The sequence below is a fragment of the Bos indicus x Bos taurus genome, chromosome 17 (assembly GCF_003369695.1).
Source record: "Bos indicus x Bos taurus breed Angus x Brahman F1 hybrid chromosome 17, Bos_hybrid_MaternalHap_v2.0, whole genome shotgun sequence".
Classification (NCBI taxonomy): Eukaryota; Metazoa; Chordata; class Mammalia; order Artiodactyla; family Bovidae; genus Bos; species Bos indicus x Bos taurus.
The window spans coordinates 16908134-16929430 of NC_040092.1; the positions used below are offsets into that span (position 1 = coordinate 16908134).

At 46.3% G+C, this 21297-nt stretch overlaps 1 protein-coding gene across 7 annotated transcripts in view; it reads left to right on the plus strand.

The window, feature by feature from the left end:
• CCDC60 (coiled-coil domain containing 60) overlaps nt 1-21297 on the plus strand; it is a 173394-nt gene that overhangs the window by 143905 nt on the left and 8192 nt on the right. For 6 of the 7 annotated variants that reach the window (XR_003515216.1, XR_003515217.1, XM_027566742.1 and 3 more), the window contains 7 exons: nt 1363-1453; nt 6017-6251; nt 12265-12349; nt 15431-15502; nt 18169-18231; nt 19256-19378; nt 20519-20650. Coding sequence is in view for 5 of the 7 variants with exons in the window: in XM_027566742.1 (XP_027422543.1) it covers nt 1363-1453; nt 6017-6251; nt 12265-12349; nt 15431-15502; nt 18169-18231; nt 19256-19378; nt 20519-20650 (801 nt within the window). In the remaining 2 variants the exon portion in view is untranslated. The remainder of the gene's footprint in view (nt 1-1362; nt 1454-6016; nt 6252-12264; nt 12350-15430; nt 15503-18168; nt 18232-19255; nt 19379-20518; nt 20651-21297) is intronic. The other variant, XM_027566743.1, reaches the window with a different exon arrangement.

A 21297-nucleotide genomic window follows, 5' to 3' on the forward strand; every position in this document is an offset into this window, starting at 1 on the left:
GTCCAAAATCCAAAAGGCTCTGAAAACTCAGTTTTTTCCATAACTCAGTTTGGCAGCAAAATCTGACATGAACCAAACTGATCTGGTGGCAAAACTTGAAGCTATTTGTAGTCGTTATCCCACCTAAAGTAAATATTCATATATACTGCTGCAGAAATGTTAACATATTTAATTAAAAGATGGTGTCTCAAAGCCACTGGCAAGATTATGTTAATATGTAGTATTCAGTTCAGTTCAGTCGCTCAGTCGTGTCCGACTCTTTGCGACCCCATGAATCGCAGCACGCCAGGCCTCCCTATCATCACCAACTCCCAGAGTTTACTCAAACTCATGTCCATCGAGTCGGTGATGCCATCTAGCTATCTCATCCTCTGTCGTCCCCTTCTCCTCCTGCCCCCAATGTGTAGTACACATACAGCGTATTTCCGTTGCAAAATGCCCAAATTCTGAATTTGGCAGCACATCTGGTCCCATGGGTTTCAGATAAAGGGTTCTAGGTAGGTCACTTTCCAGACCTACTGGGGCTTCAGTCTCCTACTCAGAAAGTTACAACCCACGAAGGAAGACCCAGGTTTCGTGGGACCTGAAATTTATTCAGTTGGGGAGAGGGGCACTTTAAGAAAAAGAATACAAAGTTAAAATACAAAAATTAGGTACAGGGCCATGGAGGGACCCACGCAAGGGATGGTCATTAGATCCATTGTAAATACGCATCTGGGCAAGTGACTGAAGACCCCAAGTTTGTTTTCTCATCTATAAAATGAGATGATAAATATCTGCATAACAAGGTGGTGTTGAGGTGATTCAGTGAGAATGCACAGAAGTGTCTTGCATGTAGGATTGTATAGAACTTTCACTTAGTAAACTCCAAACCTGTGATTTTCATTGTGCAACTCATCCCACAAGCTTCCCCCTGCATCCCTCCCCACAGCAAGCACACCCAGAAATTCTCTCTGTGTCACTCAGAATTGTCCCTGATGTGAGACCCTTAGGCAGTAGAGTAGGTAGAGATTCAGAAACAAACATGCTTTTTGATTCACCCCCAAGAGGAACCGCAGACCTGCTCTGGAGTCTGCCAGAGGACCTGAGTTCAAGATGCAGATAGATGCAGAATGTGGACAAATACGCTGCACCTCCCTCAGGCCCTACCCAGCGGGCTGTGGTCTCTCCTAACCTCGATTCCCACTCACAAGACCCCGGCCGTGGAGAACCTCCCCTCCCATTGTTCCTGAGTACAGGAAGGGGAAAAATCACAGCAGAGAAGTGCCACCATCCATCACCAATTTATTGCTTTTCTTAAAAGTACTTGTAATAAACTGAGGCTCTAGAAACGGAAAACTCATTAAGCTGTTTCTCACTCAGGGACCCAGGTGGAAGCAAAAGCACGATAAAAAAAATCAATAAGGACAAGTCCATGGGACAGAGATGGGACCACTTCGTCACAGCGCCGAAGGTAACTGTCTGCTCACCACTCTCCCGTCTGGTTACCAACTCCAACTTGGTGGGGGAGGCATTTTTTGCCAGTCTTTTCTCTGATGGGATTTTTTTTTTCTAGTTAGTTCTCTGAGTGAAGGGAAATCAGAACCTCATGCTGTTGGATGGCTTTTGTGAATTTAATTAAAATGGTTATCTGGGGATTGTAGAAGAAATGCCATTTGGCTAGATACCACTTCATAGAGGAGGGGAGGAGTAGCGGAGGAGCTGCCTAATAAGATGTCACCAGGAGGAAATGGAGTCACCTTGTTCTTTAGCTCTATATTTTTAATCAATAACAGTCATTTGTCTTTCTCTCTCTCTTTTAACTCAGAAAACAAGAAATGAGTGATTGAACAGACAGGGCTTTCTACAAACTAGAATGTGGGTCTATTATTAAGAGAAAATCCAGAGTTCTGTTCTTTTCACTGAAGAGTATTCCTAACTCCCAAACTCATCCACTTAGCAAGCAAGCCCATTAATAATAATAATGGCAGGAGTAAAGCGCTTAAGGCAGTTGAGAGAACACACAATGAGATTTTGTTGTTGAACCTGTGCCTCAACCCACAGAATGGAAATAATGTTGGTTTCTGCCCATTTCTCAACATTAGCAAAGTACCCCAGGAAACAATACACAGTCTCACTTTGAAAATGTTAAAATGCTGTGCATTATTGTGGTTATATAGTTTTTAGAAGCCACTCTGTAAACAGAATTACAGTGGGCCAGGTTCTGTGCTAAAGAAGCTCTTTGGGTATATTAGCCCGTCCTGTCCTCTGATTACTCCATAAGACACTACTCTTATTTCCAGGTAGGAGATCATAAAGTTGGGGCTCAGAGAGGTTAAGTAATTTGCATGAAGCCATGCAGAGCCAAGAGTTAACTAATCCTGGGTCTATTTATTAAACCCTGTTTATTAAACACCAAGCTCTTCAAAAGCATGTTTTCTCTGGCATCGTGATTATCATCGCCCCTCAGGAAGTTTCACCATTTTCTTGCTTTTTCATCCGAGCACTCCTAGATCTGAGAAGTAGAGCCTTTGTTTTTATCACTGAAAGTTGCTATGGAGATACCATGGGCATCTGTCTCCAGAGATGCACAGAAAAAGACGGTAGAAGCCACGAACCTTTAAAAAAAAAAATGTCCTTCAGGAATATTGGCAACTATAGTTGGAGGAGGGGTGAGTGAACCACTGTACTTGAACTCCGAGTTGAAATCCCTCCTGAGTAAGTTGTGGGTCACACTCTAGGCTGCAGTGTGGTCTGTCCTGAGGGTGGGGAAGCACTGAATCAGGAGTCAGGAGACCTAGTTTAGCCACTGTGACCCAGTTCCCTGCATGGCGTTGAAGAAGTCCTTTCCTCTCTCTCGACCTCAGTTTCTCCACCTGCAGAATAGGGACTTTGAAAGAGAGGCTCCAGTCAACTTCCACAGCAATCAATATTCTTCTTTATGTGTAGAGCTCATCAGTGCCAGGGCAGTGATCCTCAAAAGCTGGGGAAATTGCATAAATGAAAAGATTAGGCTGGGTAGTATAGTAGGGAGTGGGGAGGTCTATGGCAAACAAGAATTCTCCTGCACAGCTAAAGGAAACAACCTCTGCCTAGCTCTACTCATTTCACCATGTGAAAATGGGATCCAGAGCTTATCATTTTCAAGAGAGACCAGTAACCTCAGTACTTCATATGAGGATATCCCCAGTTTGTAGAATTCTGACCAGTTAAACATGTCTCCCCATGGGCCACCAGTTAGAAACCCCTGCTTCTAAGAAAGTATAAGGAAACCTTTTCCTTGTTTTGCCGAAAAGCAGTCCCTCCTGGTTGGAAACACAGCAGCCAATTAACACCACTCCTTGAGTGAAATACCAGACACAGAGAAGAAGCATTTGGGGATTTAAGTCAATTCAGGGAGAGTCAGTTCAATAAAGGGCAAGCAGGATGCCGAATCTGCCTATCACACCTCCCCCCACACACATTTTATTCTTCTGCCACTCTCAATTAATCAGAAGTGTCAGCCCTTCACTTTGGATTTCCTGGCTGTGGCTGTTAATTGAATTTTAATTAATGGCAACTTTAGGAGCACAGAATGAAATCCTAATGCAAGGAAGATGTGCACAGAACTCTGTGTGTGGAAAGCTCTTCTGTGATCATCCCAGCCCATCCTCTCTGTTGTACAGATGAGGGAGTGGAGGTAGGGGAGTAACCTGCTCCAGGCAAGTCCCTGGGCTCTGGGTCCAATGCTCATTGCAAGACTCCAGGCTGCCCTGGTGACACAATCTGTCCAGTCTTCAAAAATGACATTGATGTAAAAAGGTCTGGTTTCCAGAATCAAGAATTCATGTTGTGCCAGGTGAGACAGGAAGAGCTGACTTCCACAGGTATTATCCCAGAGCTCTGATATTCTGTCTCCCTAGTGGGGGCAGGGAGCAGAAGGGCCCTCTGACGGTCTGGCAAGCTCTCGTCCAGTTGCAGTGCCGTAACAAAGGGGACACTGCATCAGGCTGCTAATTTATCAAAGGGGAGAGCATGTCAGCTTTGGGCATTTGTTTTTTCTTTATCTCAGTCATTCTCTAACTTCATATACTCCCTTGGAGATCTGGTTAAAGCCAGTTCGAACTCCAGGTCCCCAGGCTATCAAATTCTGAAACATTCCATCACTTGTGTGGCATTTCACTGAAGATTTGTTGGCGGAGGTGGTGGTCACAGGGAGACATCACATCTTAAAACCCACAGCCTTCTCCCATCTCTCTTCCTTGACCTTCTCTTTGCCTTGTGTAATGGAGAAATCCCTTCCCTCTTCCGGAGCAGGGAGGTTCCACCTACACTCAGGGCCCCTGAAGTAGTGATAGCTTACTGTGAACAGTGAAGAAGAAGATTTAGCTTCGGGACCAGGGACCGGGCTTGATCACTCAAGAGATTTTGTATAGCAGAGTTTTATTAAAGTATAAAAAGGGACAGAGAAAGCTTCTGACATAGACATCAGAAGGGGAACAGAGAGTGCCCCCGTTGCTAGTCTGAGCAAGGGAGTTATATACTTTTTTTAATTAGTTATTACAATAAATCAAAAGAATGTCTCAAGGTTGTAAAGATCTTACTAGATCCACTCCCATAGTTTACATTTTAAGATAACAGGATTAGCCAGAAGGTTTTCAGGAAGGAGAAACTGTCCTCAAGCAGGATACATTGTTGTTATATAATCCTTAGTACAGAGTTTAAACTGAGCTGTTTGTTATGTAATCATCAGTTCTGGGCTTAAAGAAAAAAACATTTTATGTAACTAAGACTAAGGAATGTAGAGGAAAAAAAAAAAAGATGTTTGTCCTTTCCTCCTCCTTGAGAATTCCAGACCCCTATCTCTGCTTTGAGAGTCCCCGACCCCAGTCTCCTCCTTGGGGACCCCAGACTTCTTATCAACCTCCCTAGAAATTGACTCTCTTAGTAGCCAGTCAAAAAATAACTTCTGATAACACACTGTGGACTCCCTGAGATGAGGCCTGCTGAAAGCCACCCTCTCCACCCTGTTGATCAGACAGGGTGGAGAGGGTTGTGTGTCTTCAGGTGTGCCTCTCCTTATCTTCTTCCCTAGGGCATCTCACACTATGAGTTTCAGCCAAAGATCTCAGACTGCCCTCTAAGGGCTTTCATTTCAAATGTTCTCAAATGAAATTGTTTCTATTTTAATGGAGTGTAAACTGTAGCCCAGACCTGCATTGAGCTCTTACCCGGAGTAGCTGAGTAAATTGGGACAGGTTAGGAAACCTAAGACTTGAATCATGAATTAATGAGGACATAACCACACAAAGTACATTCTAAAGTGACAGCCAGTCATGCAAGAGGGTGCGCGCGCGCACACATACCTGTAACCTGCCTACACTGACTCCTTTCAAAAATTCACATTCCTCTCACTGGACTGTCTCTACCTTCCGCCTTTTACCTCCTAAGACTTGTCATCTCGGTCTTCCCGCCCACCTCCATCATGGCTCCTCCCCTTCTCCTCATCAGTCAAATCTGCCTCCCCCAACTCCACCTCCTGAGTGTAAAGGCTAGAGCTTTCTCCATTTCGTATTCTTCAGAAAACCCCAGCGAATATAAATCTGTATTCTGAGGCCCAGGTGTCATCTGGTGAACACAAAGTTGATACCTAGAATTGGGGCGGTGAAAAACAAGATGCAGCTTAAAGAAATTAGACCCACCCTCCCCTAGTTTAAAAATCAACTCTGATGGTTACACAAGGAAAGTCGAAACGTATTCTGGTTCATGGCAGCGTCAATGGATTACATGTTCAGCTTCCTGTGGTGACTACTGGGAATCATGGCGCTCACTGAATAGAGGAAGCGGCATCAAACTTGCTTCTGGTAATACACACGTATAAATGACGTCAGCGTGTGGCAGGTTTCCCCAGACCCAAAATATATCTCATGGTATTTGGAAAGAGTCAAAAAGAATTTACATTCAGAGCCAAGGTTTTGCTATTTTTCTTCCTTCCCTCCCCGCTCCCCTCCTTCCTTCATTCTTTCTAAAATCCCCCTTTCTTATTTCTTTTCTTCAGACCAAGAAATTCAAAATCCCTGTAGCACGCCCCACCACCCGCAAACCAAGCCGGCGAGGCTCCACCCTCAGTCTGTCTCGGACGAGTGGAGGGTCATCCCCCCAGAGCAGCATGGTCTCCGTGAACCCGGGCTCAGATGAACCTCCAAGTGTGATCACCCAGGCGACAGGCAGCAAGGACATCGAGGACAATGAATCGTCTTCGACCAAGCCTGAAGAAGAGCCTCTCCACGTCAGTAAGTCCTGCCTTTGATCTGACCAGTCTGCGCTGACTCTGCCTTGAAGCCAGGCAGCAAGAGCCCCATATGCTTCACCTTTACCCCACTCAGTTAAAGAAGACACACAGGTCCTCTAGCCCTGGTAAATTTCCAAGGACCCCTTTGCTTTCCCGCAGTGGAAATCAGAAATAAACTCTAACCTGGATTACTCTGGACCATTTCTACTTGGGAGACAGCCCATGGTCATCAATTGCTCTTTTTAAAACTTTTAATACTGTATTTTACTTAGCCCAATTTATAAAATATTGTCATTTTAACATGTAATCCTATAAAAAAATATTGATACAGTATTTTATGTTTTCATACTATATTTTTGAAATTCGGTACCTGCTTTTTTAAACAGCTTTATTGAGATATAACTTGGCATACCATAAAATTCACTTGTTTTAAGTATACAGTTCAATGATTCTTTGTAAATTTATAGAGTTGTATAACCATCACCACCATCTGATTGTAGAACATGTCAATCAACCCCAAAGGAAAGCTCATGTCCATTGACAGCCCTCCTTTCCCACCACAAACTTACTTCCTGTCTCTGGAAATGTGCCTTTTCTGGATATTTGATAAAGGAAGTTGTATTACACTGTGACCCCTTTTCTAAGCCTTCTCTGACCCTTTCCCAGTGGCCTCCCTCCTCCGAGTCTAACCAGTTGCCTACTGCAGCCAGTGGCACGTCCCCAAACTCTTTTGAACCCTGCCCTCTTTACTCCTATCTTTTGTCTTAGTTTAGAGATAGAAAGCTAGGGCACATAGGCTAGTTCCTGCCATCCATGTGTTATTTAGCACAGAAGTCTTTGTTTTTTTAAAAAAAAAAAGTAGGAGTGACTTTTTAAGCTTGAGAGTTTGGACATCGAAATCCTGGCTTTAAAAAACGTTACTGTTTGTGGCAACAGTTGGCCAGCAACCTGTATGAAAATATTCAACGGGAGCTGCCCTTCCTAAGTGGGGCGTATGCTCTTCACTGCAAAGTTTTCCCTGACTTTCCTCTTAATTCTTCATATTTTTACTTGCTTGTATAAGTCATTAAGTGCATGCATGCTCAGTGGTGTCTGACTCTATACAACCCCATGGACTGTAGCCCACCAGGCTCCTCTGCCCACGGGATTCTCCAGGCAAGAATACTGGAGTGGGTAGCCATTCTCTTCTTCAAGGCATCTTCCCAACCCGGGGATTGAAGCCCCAACTCCTGTGTCTTCTGCATTGGCAGGTGGATTCTTTACCACGGAGCCACCTGGGAAGTCCCATTAGGTACTTAATTTTCATTTAATACAACGACATCTCCTTATTTCAGGTAGGAACTTCTTTTGGCTAGGTATGGAGACCTGAAAAATACTAGTTTAAAAAAGATAAAAATTTATTAACTTTTTTTTTTTTTGCAGGTTAGAGGTAGTGAAAGTTGCTCAGTTGTGTGCAACTCTCTGCAACCCATGGACTGTACAGTCCATGGAATTCTCCAGGCCAGAATACTGAGAGGGTAGCCATTCCCTCTCCAGGGGATCTTCTCAGCCCAAGGATTAAACCCAGGACTTCCCTGGTGGCTCAGACGGTAAAGCGTCTGTCTACAATGCAGGAGACCCAGGTTCAAGCCCTGGGTTGGGAAGGGGAGAAGGAAATGGCAATCCACTCCAGTACTCTTGCCTGGAAAATCCCATGGACAGAGGAGCCTGGTAGGCTACAGTCTATGGGGTCGCAAAGAGTCGGATACGACTGAGCGACTTCACCTTCACTCCTGTACTGCAGGCAGATTCTTTACTAGCTGAGCCACCAGGGAAGGCCAGATTAGAGATAGGGTGGTTCCAAAAGATCATGAAGGATCCTACTTCCTCCTGTCTTTCTTCTTCACCATGGATCACTTCATGGTCCAGAATGGCTGCTGGAATGCCAGTCATCAGAGTCACATCCTTGGACGGAAGCAGAAGGAAGTAGGTGAAGTAGAAAAGTGCTCACTTCCAACCGAGTTTAAGCAGTCTTCTCAGAAGCTTCATACAACATTTCTCCTAAAATCTCATGGCCCAGAATTTAGCCACAGGACTTTGTCACAGCATTTAGTCCTTTAGTTGCAAAGGATGTTGGGAAATTGGGGTAATAAATGCTTCCTCCCATGCCCAGCCCCCTCCCCCCAACACACACAGAGTACATATGCATACATATATTTCTGTTACTAAGGAAGAGAGGGGAAAGGAGTGTGAGCTCCCTTCAGGCATGGAACAATGTCTTACTTTCAGCCTGGCGCACGGCAGGTGCACAGAAATGGCTGGGAGATGCATTCCTACCAGAGACCAACATCCAGAGAGAGAGTTCTTCACCCTCCAGCTCCTCACCCTTCTCCTCTATTCATCCCTTAAACTCTGCTGTGTTTGTCAGAGCCTTCACAAAAGTAGATTAATTTCCCAGACTTTCATTGCCTTCTAAAACCTCCTCAAATTGATTCTGAATTCATGAATCCTATTCTGAGAGATACACCATCTGACCAAGGTTTAATTTCCAGGGCTGGCTGCATAATGAAGTCTTTGTAGACACAAATCACTGTGGACAGCGGGCCGTGGCCTCTGTGTGGACTGGTCTCCTCTCAAGTCAGTGATCAGGGGATTCCAGAGAAACGAAAACCCAGGCCGTTTCTCTTGGCAGTCTTGAAGCTGCTGGTCTTGAAATTGTTAGAGGAAAAACTCACTTTATTAACTCAAAAAGAAGGGTCCTGTGGCTTCTACTGTCCCCCCAACCCCTTGAACCAACCCCATACAACAAAAGGACTCCCACTCTTTTCCCCCAAAGAGAGGGTATAGTTGCTCTCAAGTAAGGTTCTTAGACTGGCTGGGGATGGGCAATGGAGGAGGGAATTAGAATTTTTTCTTTAGGGGTGTGGCTTGTCATCCAGAACCAGAGGATGCTGTCGTCTCTGAGCATTGGGTAATGGTATATCCATAGCCCTGGGGACTAAGAACTAGGCAGGTTCCTCCAAGTGTGGGCATCCATCACAGGGCTGTCTTCCTCAGGGAAACTATCTCATGGCGTCTGTACCTTTTGTGAACAAGTCTCTCCTTTCAGTTAGCCTCTGTGGGTAAATGCGGGCCTCACAGCCCCAAGGCTTTGTGCCAGTTCATACACATCCAGCCTCAGCTATGGGATGGATGGACCTCAATGTTGGTGGGCACCATTCCTGCCCAGAGACATTACTGGCTAGCAGGAAAAAAACAAACAAACTTCAGTGCCTTAAGTGGCATATGGAGCCTTAGAGGGGATTCTCTGGGAGAGCTGCCCAGTGTGCTGGGTCGCTTTGGGCATTCTCTGGGATCCACCCACTAGACTGATTTGCTTACGAGTAGGGGCAGAAATGGGGGAGCAGAGAAGGGAAGAAAGCCAGAGCTCCCTCAATAACAGGCTTCTGGACACACCACAAGGATGCTGGGATGCATAGCAGGAGGGGAGGTGGGCATGACAAGACAAAAAGGAAGGTCAGAGTCAGGTCAAATGGAACCCTGCCCACAGGATACTAGGAAGGTGAACTGCTTGAGAATGAGGAAGGTGGAGTAGAAAATGGCTAAATGTTGATGATTATCACAGCCCAGATGGCTGAGGGGAGGTCGCTGAGGAGAACACCCTCTTCCCAGCACCCAGTGATAACGCTCACAAACCAGGCTGGACGTGAACGGTCCTGGGAAGCGCTGGCTTCACCCGTCCAGGTATGGCTTTTGAGACTTAGCCCCGAGGCGACTACAGACACAGACTGAAGGAAAGTGTCTCCATTGGCGTTGTGTTCCTTCATCAATATTCCAGATCTAGCTCAGAGCTTTCCAAACCCTTTCTGTTTTTTCTCTCCTTAGTCATTTACTTATTTATTCTGCAAATATTGACAATGCCTGGATGACAAGCACAGTGCCAACTACTTACCTTACCCATCTGTATCCGTATAAAGCACTTAGAGCTTCTACTCTCCTACTCACCCTGAAGCATGTAGCTTACTCCAGATATATGTTATTTTCCAGCTGTTAAGAGTGTCCATGTACTAGATTCCTGGAGCCGCCTTAACAAAAGACCACGTCCTGGGTGAAAACAGCATTAGTTTATTGTTTCACAATTCTGGAGGTTAGACTCCAAGGTGTCAGCAGGGCTTTGTTTCTTCTGAAATCTGTGTGGAAGAACCCTTCCCTGCCTTTTTTAGCTTTTAGCGGTTGTTGGCATCCTTGACAGTTTGGCTTGTAGATGCAGCCACAGTCCAGTCTGCCTCCATCCTCACATGGCCATCTTCTTCACTTATTACAAAGACACCAATCTGTTGGATTAAGGGCCCACTCTACTTCAACGTGGAGCTTCCCATTTGGTTCTAGTGGTGACGAACCCTCCTGCCCATGCAGGAGACGTAAGAGACACAGGTTTGATCTCTGGGTCAGGAAGATCCCCTGGAGGAGAGCATGGCAACCCACTCCAGTATTCTTGCCTGAAGAATCCCATGGACACAGGAACCTGGCTAGCTACAGCCCATGGGGTTGCAAAGAATCGGACATGACTGAAGAGACTTAGCATGCACACATGCCATTCCAGTGTATCCTCATCGTTACTACACCTGCAGCCACCATATTTCCAAATAAAAACATGAATAATTTATATTCTGAGGTACTGAGGATTAGGACTTGAACATTATCTTTTGAGAGAACTCAAGTCAACACACAGTAGTCAGACACAGAGAAATATTTCTACATTGTATAAAAAGCAACAATACAAAGTACGGAAATACAAGTCAACTAGTGTGATGACACGGAGAAGGCAATGGCACCCCACTCCAGTACTCTTGCCTGGAAAATCCCATGGATGGAGGAGCCTGGTAGGCTGTAGTCCATGGGGTCGCTAAGAGTCGGACACGACTGAGCGACTTCACTTTCACTTTTCACTTTCATGCATTGGAGAAGGAAATGGCAACCCACTCCAGTGTTCTTGCCTGGAGAATCCCAGGAACCGGGGAGCCCGTTGGGCTGCCGTCTTTGGGGTCACACAGAGTTGGATACAACTGAAGCGACTTAGCAGCAGCAGCAGCAGTGTGATGACGAGTAGGGAGAGCGATGGTGAGCTGGAGAAAGCCCTGAAAGTCTGAAGGCCCTATTAGCACACAACAGTGATGAGCCCCACCTCGGAATCTTTACAGGGAAGCTGGAGGCCTGGGTGTTTTTATGGGAAAACCACCAGTTTTAACAAGTTTGGGCATCCCAGTCCAATCTGATCCAATCAGCCTATGGGTCACCATTTTGGAACCTCAGGCCTATACAGTAAGAGAAGGTTTTCCCCCATAAGGTGATTTCTTGATTTCTTCTTGGAAGTAGAAGCAGTGCTCTCAGGCTGCAATAGAGTTCCAGGGGGCAGAGGTTGTGGAGAATGGCATGAGACAGGAGGAACAAAGAGCAGCTAAGACCCACAAGGCCTCACAGGCCACAGGGAGGAATCTAGATGGCATTCTAAAGGAGATGGCTGGTCACTGGTAGGAGGCAGAGGAATCATGTTTACAGCCTGTCAGACGTCTAGACCCTGGTCTTATCCTTCTCCAGCTCCCCAGTGCTCCGAAGTGAAGTGAAGTGAAAGTTGCTCATTTGTGTCCAACTGTTTGTGACCCCATGGACTATAAAGTCCATGGAATTCTCCAGGCCAGAATACTGGAGTGGGTAGCCTTTCCATTCTCCAGGGGATCTTCCCAACCCAAGGATCGAACCCAAGTCCCCCCATTGCAGGCAGATTCTTTACCAGCTGAGCCACAAGGGAAGCCCAAGAATACTGGAGTGGGTAGCCTATCCCTTCTCCAGTGGATCTTCTCAACCCAGGAATCAAACCAGAGTCTCCTGCATTGCAGGTGGATTCTTTACCAACTGAGCTATCAGGTGCCAGTGCTCCAAAGCCAAGGTGATATCAGGCTGGGAGCTGGGTCCTGACCTGCACAGTCCTGTCTCACAGGCACCCTGCAGACAGTGACTTCTTGTGTTCCCATCAGATCTGCAGAAGCTCCTAGAGATGGTTCGGGAAGATGCCCGGAGAACAATCACCATGGAAAATGAGATGCAAAGACAGGCACCCAGGTATATTCTCTTGCTCCCTGGTCAAATAAAGGATGTCAGCATCAGAGTGATATCGTTCAGGCCAGCAGTGCCCCGTGGTTGAACATTTTCTCTGTGACAAGTGCTGAACCGTATACTTTGTTCACATATATCACCTCCCTGAGTCCTTCCAACAACCCCACAAGGTAGGTACTGTTGTCTGTATTTTACAAATAAGGAAATGAGGTTCAGAGAGGGTAAGGAACTTGTTTCAAGTCACCCAGATAACAAATGGTAAGGCAACAACTCAAATCTTCAACTTTCTTATTCCAAAAACTTTTCCTTTAACTACTACGCTGCCCTTCTTCCCAGGAACCCAAAGGTTATTCATTCATTCTTTTAGTGAGTATTTATGAATATGGATGGACCAACTGTACTTATTATTGCAGGAAGTGTTATGAAAGAAATCTCAGACCTGTAAGAGGAAGTAATAGGAGCATCTGATCTCGTCTGGGATGGGGATCAGAGAAGCTCCCTCCAAGGAGGAAACTTTGAGCTGAGATTTTGGATGAAGCATGAAGAAGAGCTAGCTAGCCCAAGTTACTAGAGGAGCAGGGAGAGCGGGCAAGGGGAGTGAATATTGCAGGCATGCATGTGCAGACATGCTCAGAACGGACCGAAATGCTGCCAGAATGGGGTGAGGAGAGGTATACGTCTGCTGAGACCTTGGAAGCCACCTCTAGGATTCTGATTTCTAACCATGGAGCAAAAAGAATCCCTTTGAAGTTTCGAGCTGACAGACAGCCAATGTAATTGGCTCAGAGCGTCAGGACTTGAACCCGAGGTGTCCTCCTTCCGGTGGAAAGCCCCAGGCACTGGATGTCTGACCCTCTAAAAGCCTTGGAGACCATGCAGGCTAGAGCTGAAGCTCCCTTCCCAAGCGTGGATCCCTCTGAGTAAGCAAATTACTTCCCGAGAATAAATGAGGCACGAGAGAGGTTCATCATCACCTTCAGCCTACTAGGATGCCGGCTATGACTTATTGGTTATTGTTATTACCATAATTACAGTTCACCAAGCACGCTCACATGCGTCTCACCCGCCTCTGCTTGTTCATGATGAATTGGCGGCTGCTGCTGCTTCAGCTTGCTTCGGGGCCCTGAAGGGTGGCTCTGAAGGCACGCGGCGACAGTGTTGGCCCTTACGGCCCCAGCCTCTTTGCCTGACTTATCAGCATCAAAGACAGACGACAGTGATGAAGCATCAGCTCAAGAAGCTCCTTCCCTGTGTGAGCACTCACGTCATGAACACTGGCTTTGGAATCAGACTGACGTGGGCTCAAGACGTAGTGCCTTTGAACAAGTCCCTCAGCCTTTCTCTAAACCTTAGTTTTCTCATCTGTAGAATGAGCTTGTGTATCATCCAGGCATTGGCAGTGGGACCAAGCAGAGGAGGGTTGAGCTCTATTTCCATGAGTTAATGGCTGTGTGCTGTTGAGCAAGTTGCTTCACCTCTCTGAGCCTGATTCCAATTCTGTTAAATGAGGCTCCTTAATAACCTATCCCAAAGGGCTGCAATGAGAATTAAATGATAATTTCCTGGTAAAGTGTTTTCATTATTATGGAAATAATGTCTACGCCACCAAGTCACATTAAGCATTTAGTGAGGTGATGCATTTAACATATTAGCCTGTGCCTGGCATATTGTAAGCATGTAAAGATTGGTGACAGTGGAGGTGGTGGCTGCTTTGATTTCATGTGCAGTGTCCTGGGGAACCTTTGCAGCACTTTGCTGAGACAGATAGATTAACCAGTGCCCAATTCCTTTGTCCCATCTCATAGATGGAGAAGGATGACTCGCTTCAGGCACTCAAAGACTAAACCACACGAGAACCTGGTTCTCACAAAACTCTTCACCTGGCCCCTGCATTCACTTTAATGATAAAATAACCATGGTTACAGTGCAAGAACCTGTTGAAATTTCCCATCTGCTTCCATTCCTCTAGGAGAAAAGTCTCCTTAATCTGTCACAAAGAGCAAATATTGGAGGCTTCTCTGCAGAGCTGCACAGAGACAGTTAGGGAAAGCTGCAGGTTTTCTTTTGCCTGATTCACTTTAAAAATGTGGATTCCTGTTTCACTTTAGACACCAAATCTGCTCCCATCAAGACAGACATAGAGTTCTGGGCTTATTAGAAACCCCTGAAAGCCTGCCTTTCCAGCCCCGAGCCTCAAGGGCCAGACTGCCCTTTGGTCCCATGTCTTCGTGTGTTCAGACTGATATAACAAAAAATACCGTAAACTGAGGAGCTTGTGAACAACATTTATTTTGCACAGTTCTGGAGGCTGGAAGGTCCTGGATCCAGATGCCAGTAGATTCAGTGTCCAGCAAGGACTCTCTTCTTCATAGACGGCTGCCTCCTCACGTGGTAGAAAGAACAAGCTAGTTCTCCAGGGTCTGTTTTACAAGAGCATCAGTTTCAATCATTAGGGCTCCCCCATCATGATCTAATCACCTCCCAAAGGCCACCACCTCCTAACAGCATCCTCTGAAAGGTTAGGATTCAACATATGAATATGGCGGGCGGGTAGAGGGGCAATAGTAGTACCATAAACATTCAGATCATAACATTGTTTAGGAAGATGACCTTTTCTAAAAATCCTCTAACAGTCTTTCCCAAACATCCCAAAGATCAGAATCAGCTGGGGCACTTGTGAAAACCACAGATTTATGGTCTTCATCCCAGACACGCTGAACCAAAATCCCTAGAGGAAACCATATTTTTTAACAAGCACTTTGAGCAGGCATTGTTTCGTGGTGTGTCAGGAAATTCTAAGGTTTTCAAAGTATGTTCTCTGCGAACCCAAGTCAGAAGACTGTATGCATGTGTGTGTGTGTGCAGCTTTGGGGTCCCACTCCAGACCTAATGTTTCCAGATCTCTAGGAATGTGGCTCAGGAGTTTACACTTGCATTCTGAGCCGTTCCTCCAGGTGACTCATATGCCCTCCTATAGAACCTAGGATCCCCGCTGTAGATGAGCACCCTCCGTTCTCCCATGGATGTTTACTTCCTCAGAGCATCATATGTTCAGAGCCTTATTAAGTGACTCATCTTGCTTTGCAGCATCTTGTCAGTGCTCAGACAAAACAAGAGCGATTCTGCCTATAAGGACATGCAGACCACCCGCAAATCAAGGTAGGAAGGCGTGGGGCCCTAGCAGGTAAGTCAGGAGGCAACACACAGTTCCAGGGGGCATTGCAGAGACACCCTCACCAGACTGTGGGAAGGGGGGCAAGGAAGGGATCTTCTTCCTTCTTCACTGGAAATAAGTTACTTGACTCCCAGGGCTTGGTGGTGAGTATTCAGCCGTTACTTCCCAACAATCGTGTGCCATAAAGTTAGTCTTCTCTGGTAGTGGAGAGATGAAGGGGGGAGGGTGTGTCTTGGAACTACCCCTTCCCTCTTTACTCAGGTGACTTGTAATGGGGCAGGGCAGGTCTGCCCCCAATTTACTTGTTCATCTAGAGAATACTTCTCAGTCCCCACTATGTCCCAGGAGCTATGCTCGGCTCTTTTGAGATTCAGCAGCAAACAAGACAGATGCAGTCTGCCCTGTGGGTAGAGCCCACTATCTGGTCTGGTATCATAACTTCTTCTGTGAAATAGACTCTTTGACCATCCAAGAAAGCTTATGGATTCCTTTCAGCAAAATGCTTCCAAATGCAGACTATAAACTATAGAAGTTTACAAAGAAATCTATAGTAATATTGATTACAATATTGTAACCAAATATGAGATATATAGTCATCTGTGAGCTTCATCAGCAATGCCTTATACAATAAGACATAGCAGCAGCTCTGATAACTACTATAATTTTGGATTAGTGTCAAGTGTAAATGATTTTTCAAAGTATCTCCCATAATTTTAATGTGATGTATAAAAACCTGTGATTTCCATTTCTGTGAAAGGCTAAAGATGCAACCTGTTGTTTTTTTTTTTTTTTTTTTCCATCTGCATTCTTGGACTCCTTGAATCCTGCCAGTGGTTAAGAGCTACTGTTCTAATGGGAGAGTCATGCATTTATCAAATAATCCCACAGAGATAGTTGTGTAATCATGACCATAAATAGCATTCTGAAGGAGAATTATGGAGGATTAGGTGAATGTTGAGCACCAGGACTCTAACCAAGGCTGAGTCTGACATTTAAGCTAGGACCTGAGGGAAAAAGAAGAATTAGCTAGTCTGTGGCTGGGAACAGTAGGATCTGAAATCTGCATTCATTCTGAGCAGTTTCTCCAGGTGATTCCTGTGCCTTCCCATAGAACCTAGGATCCGTGCTGTGGAGGGAATAGAAGGAATAGCATTCCAAACAGAGGGAACAGATGTGCAAAGGGTCTGCGGCAGGAGGAAGCTTAGAGGCGCTAAGCAAAGACCAGTAGGGCTAAAATTCAAGGAGGGTCAAGGAAAGGATTGATTGAGACAGGCAGAAGGGGCCTTTGTTGTTGTTGTTGTTGTTTTAATCACAGCTAATAACACTACTTCCTTCACTTCCTGCCTCCCCCTGAGTCACACTATCAGCTCTAGAAGAGAGCCATCTATAGGAGGAAGGTCAAAGCCCACTTGCTCCCCCAAAGAATTCACCAGCAGAGGTAGGGGCAGCTGGTTGGAATCCAAATGCAGTGCCTTCTGGGTATTATTACCAGGGCTCTGGTCTCTAGCTAGATGGGATAAGGGTTTGCTCCATCACCTGCCAGACCTGAGACCTCTGGGTCCAGTCCCATGAGCCTCTGGGAAAAGCAGCAAAGGCCGGGCCCTTTCCTGTGGGGAGGGGTCTGAGAAATGACTGGCCTCCCTGAAGAAGTCCAACATGTCACAGAGCAGGAAGGGGAGGATTTGCCACACATCACAGGCATAAGGAAAATAGTTTCACTCTCTAGAATCACACAGATAAAGCAGTCAAGTCAGTGTCTCAAATGTTGGGAAGACACAAAGTGGGGCAGATGTATGAGAGAAGATGCTGGACACGGGTGCTGAAGGCCCAGGTCACTGGAGGAGGACCTTGCAGAAGGTATGGGGGGACGGGGATGAGCAAAGAGCTTTACCCCATCTAGGGACCCCAGCCAGGCAGTCACAGGAGGGAGCAGCCACTTAAGGAATTCAGTCACCTCCCAACCTAGAAAGGGTCAAACGGCACCAGGAGTTGCCTGATCACAGATGAGGAAACTGACGCTCCAGAGCAGAGGCGCTTCTCCACAGCCCAGGAGTAGACAGTGCCAGGGCTGGGCTCTGAACCCAGCTCTGCCTGTCTCCCAAATTGAGTGAAATGGGTGTTCAGCACCAGGGTCCAGTTCAGATAAGAGAATCCTTGGATGAAGAGGCAGCCTGGGGCTGGGACCACCCCAGACAGCATGACCAGGAGGACTTGCCCCTCCCCAGATCTGCACTCAACCCCAGAAGAAGCTCAAACAGAGAGGAGGATGGGAGTGTCCACAGTGAACCTGTCCTCCAGGTGGAGAGACTGATTTTATAAAGAAGAAGCTGGGTTCCTGAAAACTTGTCATCCCCACAAAATGCCGAGGCAGTAGGCCGCCACTGGACTATGAGAGTCAGAGCAGCACTTGCTCTCGGCCATGAGATTGGGCAGGATTTGGGCAGCTGGGGAAGAAACAAGGAAGACTCTCCAAGCAGAGTGTCCAGTGGGAGCAAAGACCAAAGTGTGGGGAAAATACGCAGTTCTATCAAATGCCTTGATTAGAACCACCACACTCACCTGAGGCTGGCAGATGTCATGGGGACCCTGAGTCACCCTTTGGGGGGAAATCAGACTCCAGGCAACATGAAACCATTTTTCTGTGTCTCAGTGACAGATCCAGCAGTACAAGTGGAGACAGCCACTCCCAGGTGCTCCAGAAGAAGCTTAAAAGGTATGCCAGGTGGGCAACAGAAGGTGCCAGGCAAGAGGGACTGTGGCAACTGCAGCCCCCATCTTCCCAGGGATGTAGAAATAATCCAGTGCCAACCAAACTCCCTGAAGCCATAGATACAACTGAAGGACAAAGGACTCCCAGGGCAAGGGGCTTATAGCCAAGATGTGGAGCAACCCATGCAGACAGTGGCAACAGATCCTTCCTCCATGCTGGCTCTTGTTGTTGTTCACTCAGTCCTGTCTGACTCTTTTCAACCCCATGAACTGCAGCACGCCAGGCTCCCTGTCCTTCACTGTCTCCCGGAGTTTGCTCAAACTCATGTCCATTGAGTCGATGATACCATCCAACCATTTCATCCTCTGTTGCCCCCCTTCTCCCTCTGCCCTCAATCTTTCCCAGCATCAGGGTCTTTTCAAATGAGTCAGCTCTTCGCATCAGGTGGCCAAAGTGTTTGAGCTTCAGCTTCAGCATCAGTCCTTGCAAAGAATATTCAGGGTTGATTTCCCTTAGGATTGACTTGTTTGATCCCCTTGCTGTTCAAGGGACTCTCAAGAGTCTTCTCCAGCACTACAGTTCAAAAGTGCTATATTCATTAGTGGTTATTCCTCAAAACTAGTTCTGTGAGGCAGGGGTACTGTCCCATTCTACAAGGAAACAGTCTGAAACCTGGCCAGATGAAACGTCTCACCAGAGGCCACATAGCTAAAATGTGGTGGTAGGCAGTTTGAACCTGAATCTCCCACCTCCCAGCTCAAGGTTCTATTTTCATCTCACTGTCCTTAGCACTTGCTGAGCTAAAGTGACCAGATGTCTCATCATGGGCTCATGTAATAATGCCTGAGTCACCAGTCCAACATTGTTGGGAAGGTCTGTTATTGCCTACATCCAGGGGAATGCTGAGGGAGGTCCCAGGTGAGGCTGGAGAACCTGGCTGTGTATTATTGCAAAGCACCTTGGGCCCCCAGGGATGCATCTGTCCCTTGGGCTTGGTCCCCTAAGCCCATCTTATCTGTGTCCACAGCCGTGCCAACCGTGACATCATCCAGTACAAGAGTGGGGTGTGTAACACCATGAGGGCCAAGTTTTACAGCGTGGCCCAGGAGGCTGGCTTCTGTCTACAGGATAAGATGGAAATCCTCATGAAGTAAGAGCACACGTGTATCCATTCACTCAAAGGACATTCATCTGGCACTTAGTATATAACCACCAGATGCTTGGTGTTGGGACGATAACAGGGAATGAGAAGGACATGTTCCCTGCCCTCGGGGAGCTTATAGTCTCCTGGAAAATATGGGCAGAGACAAAACAGCTGAACTGATAGATTTATAGGTACAATTTATAGTCACTGCTCCACAGTAAGGGAAAAGGGCTCTAGGAGAAGGAGTGAAACCATGAGGACCTAATGCAGACTGGTAATCCAGCAAGACCTCTCTAAGGAGGTGGCATTAAGGCTGAACCCTGACAAGCTGAAATTTATCTCAGAGACTTTGTTCACTTGTGCTCAGTCACTTAGTCATGTTCGACTCTGCGGCCCCTTGGACTATAGCCCACCAGCTTCTGCTTCCTCTGCCCGTGGAATTCTCCAGGCAAGAATACTGGAGTGGAGTGCCATTTCCTTCTGCAGGGGATCTTTCTGACCCAGCTCATGAACCAAACCCTAAAATGCTGGGAGAAAAGGGGTGGAAAAGGTAGAGATAAGGCTGGAAGTTGTCATAGGGGCTGAACAATCCAGAGCCTTAGGGGGTAAGTCACTCAAAGGACTTTATTCTGAGTAAATGGAAAGCCATCGAAATGTGTATATGGTTGACGGCATGGTTATATTTGTAATATAGTCTCTTTGGAGAGAGAAGATATATGCACAAGATGATGAAGGGCCTGAGGAGGAGAGGAACCAACATGAGTTAAACACCTGCTGTGAGTCAGCACTAAGCTCAGCACTATACACGCATTATCATTTACTCCTCACCCCTGGGATCTAGGAATAATTATTTTCCTCCATCTTATCGATGAGAAAACGGGAAAGACAATCAAAAGTAGAGAGAGAATGAGGACTGATTAAAAAGTGGACTGGGTTTGGTAAGACAATGAGCATTTCAGGACCTTGGAGAGAGCTGAGGCTTCTTATGCCCAAAGCCCGCTGGTATCTTACAGGGTAGCTGAGAGGGTTAAGAAGGACCTCAAGAAGGAAAAGGTGTTTAACTCAGATCTCTGAGGGCAGCTAGGAAGGTAAAAGAAAAAAAGTATCTGATTCATCTTCCTCTTTCTCATACCATCTGTGATGCAGGCGCCAAGAAGAAAGAGGTATCCAGAAGTTCCTCTCTTTCAACCTTGTCTCAAATTTCCAAAAGGATATAGCCAAAATGAGACACCAAGTCTCCACGGTAAAAGCCGATGCAGAAGAAATTGCAGACCACTGGTAAAGATCCTGAGAGCCAGATAAGGCAGTCCCTGGGAAGGGTAAAGGCGTACTGGTGTTACAAAGTTACATTCAATCCCATTATCCTCAAGGCAGAGAGGCATCACTCCAAAACTGTCCTGGGGCCCCAGGAGGGCCCCCCTCCCAAAACAGGCTATATCCAGAGTATAATCAGGCAAGAAACCCCACAGTTCCTGAGCCACAGATAATCTACCTAGCTGCACTCTCCATATTTACCTTCTGTTTGCTTCAGCTTGCAAATATAGACTCACTTGCCAGCCCTTATAAGAGAAGCAGAAGAGGCAAATCAATCTGAAAATACCAACAGATCCTGAGGTCTGTAGGGGGAGAACTATATTCCCCAAATAACTTAACTCTTAATGATACAAAGCCAGACAGGCATACCTCAAGAACACTGTGCCCCCAGCACAGGGGTGATAATAAATACAACACAAAATATTGCAAATTGAGTGATTCCTGGATGGTAGACACCCCTCCTAAGCACTTTTCATGAATTATCTATTTTATTCCCCACAAAAATCCTGAAGGGTACATATTACTCCCCACTTTACAAATCAGGAAACTTTAGGATTTAAACCCCTGTCTGACCTGTCTCTACACTTATCTGCAATATAAAATTGGAGTCT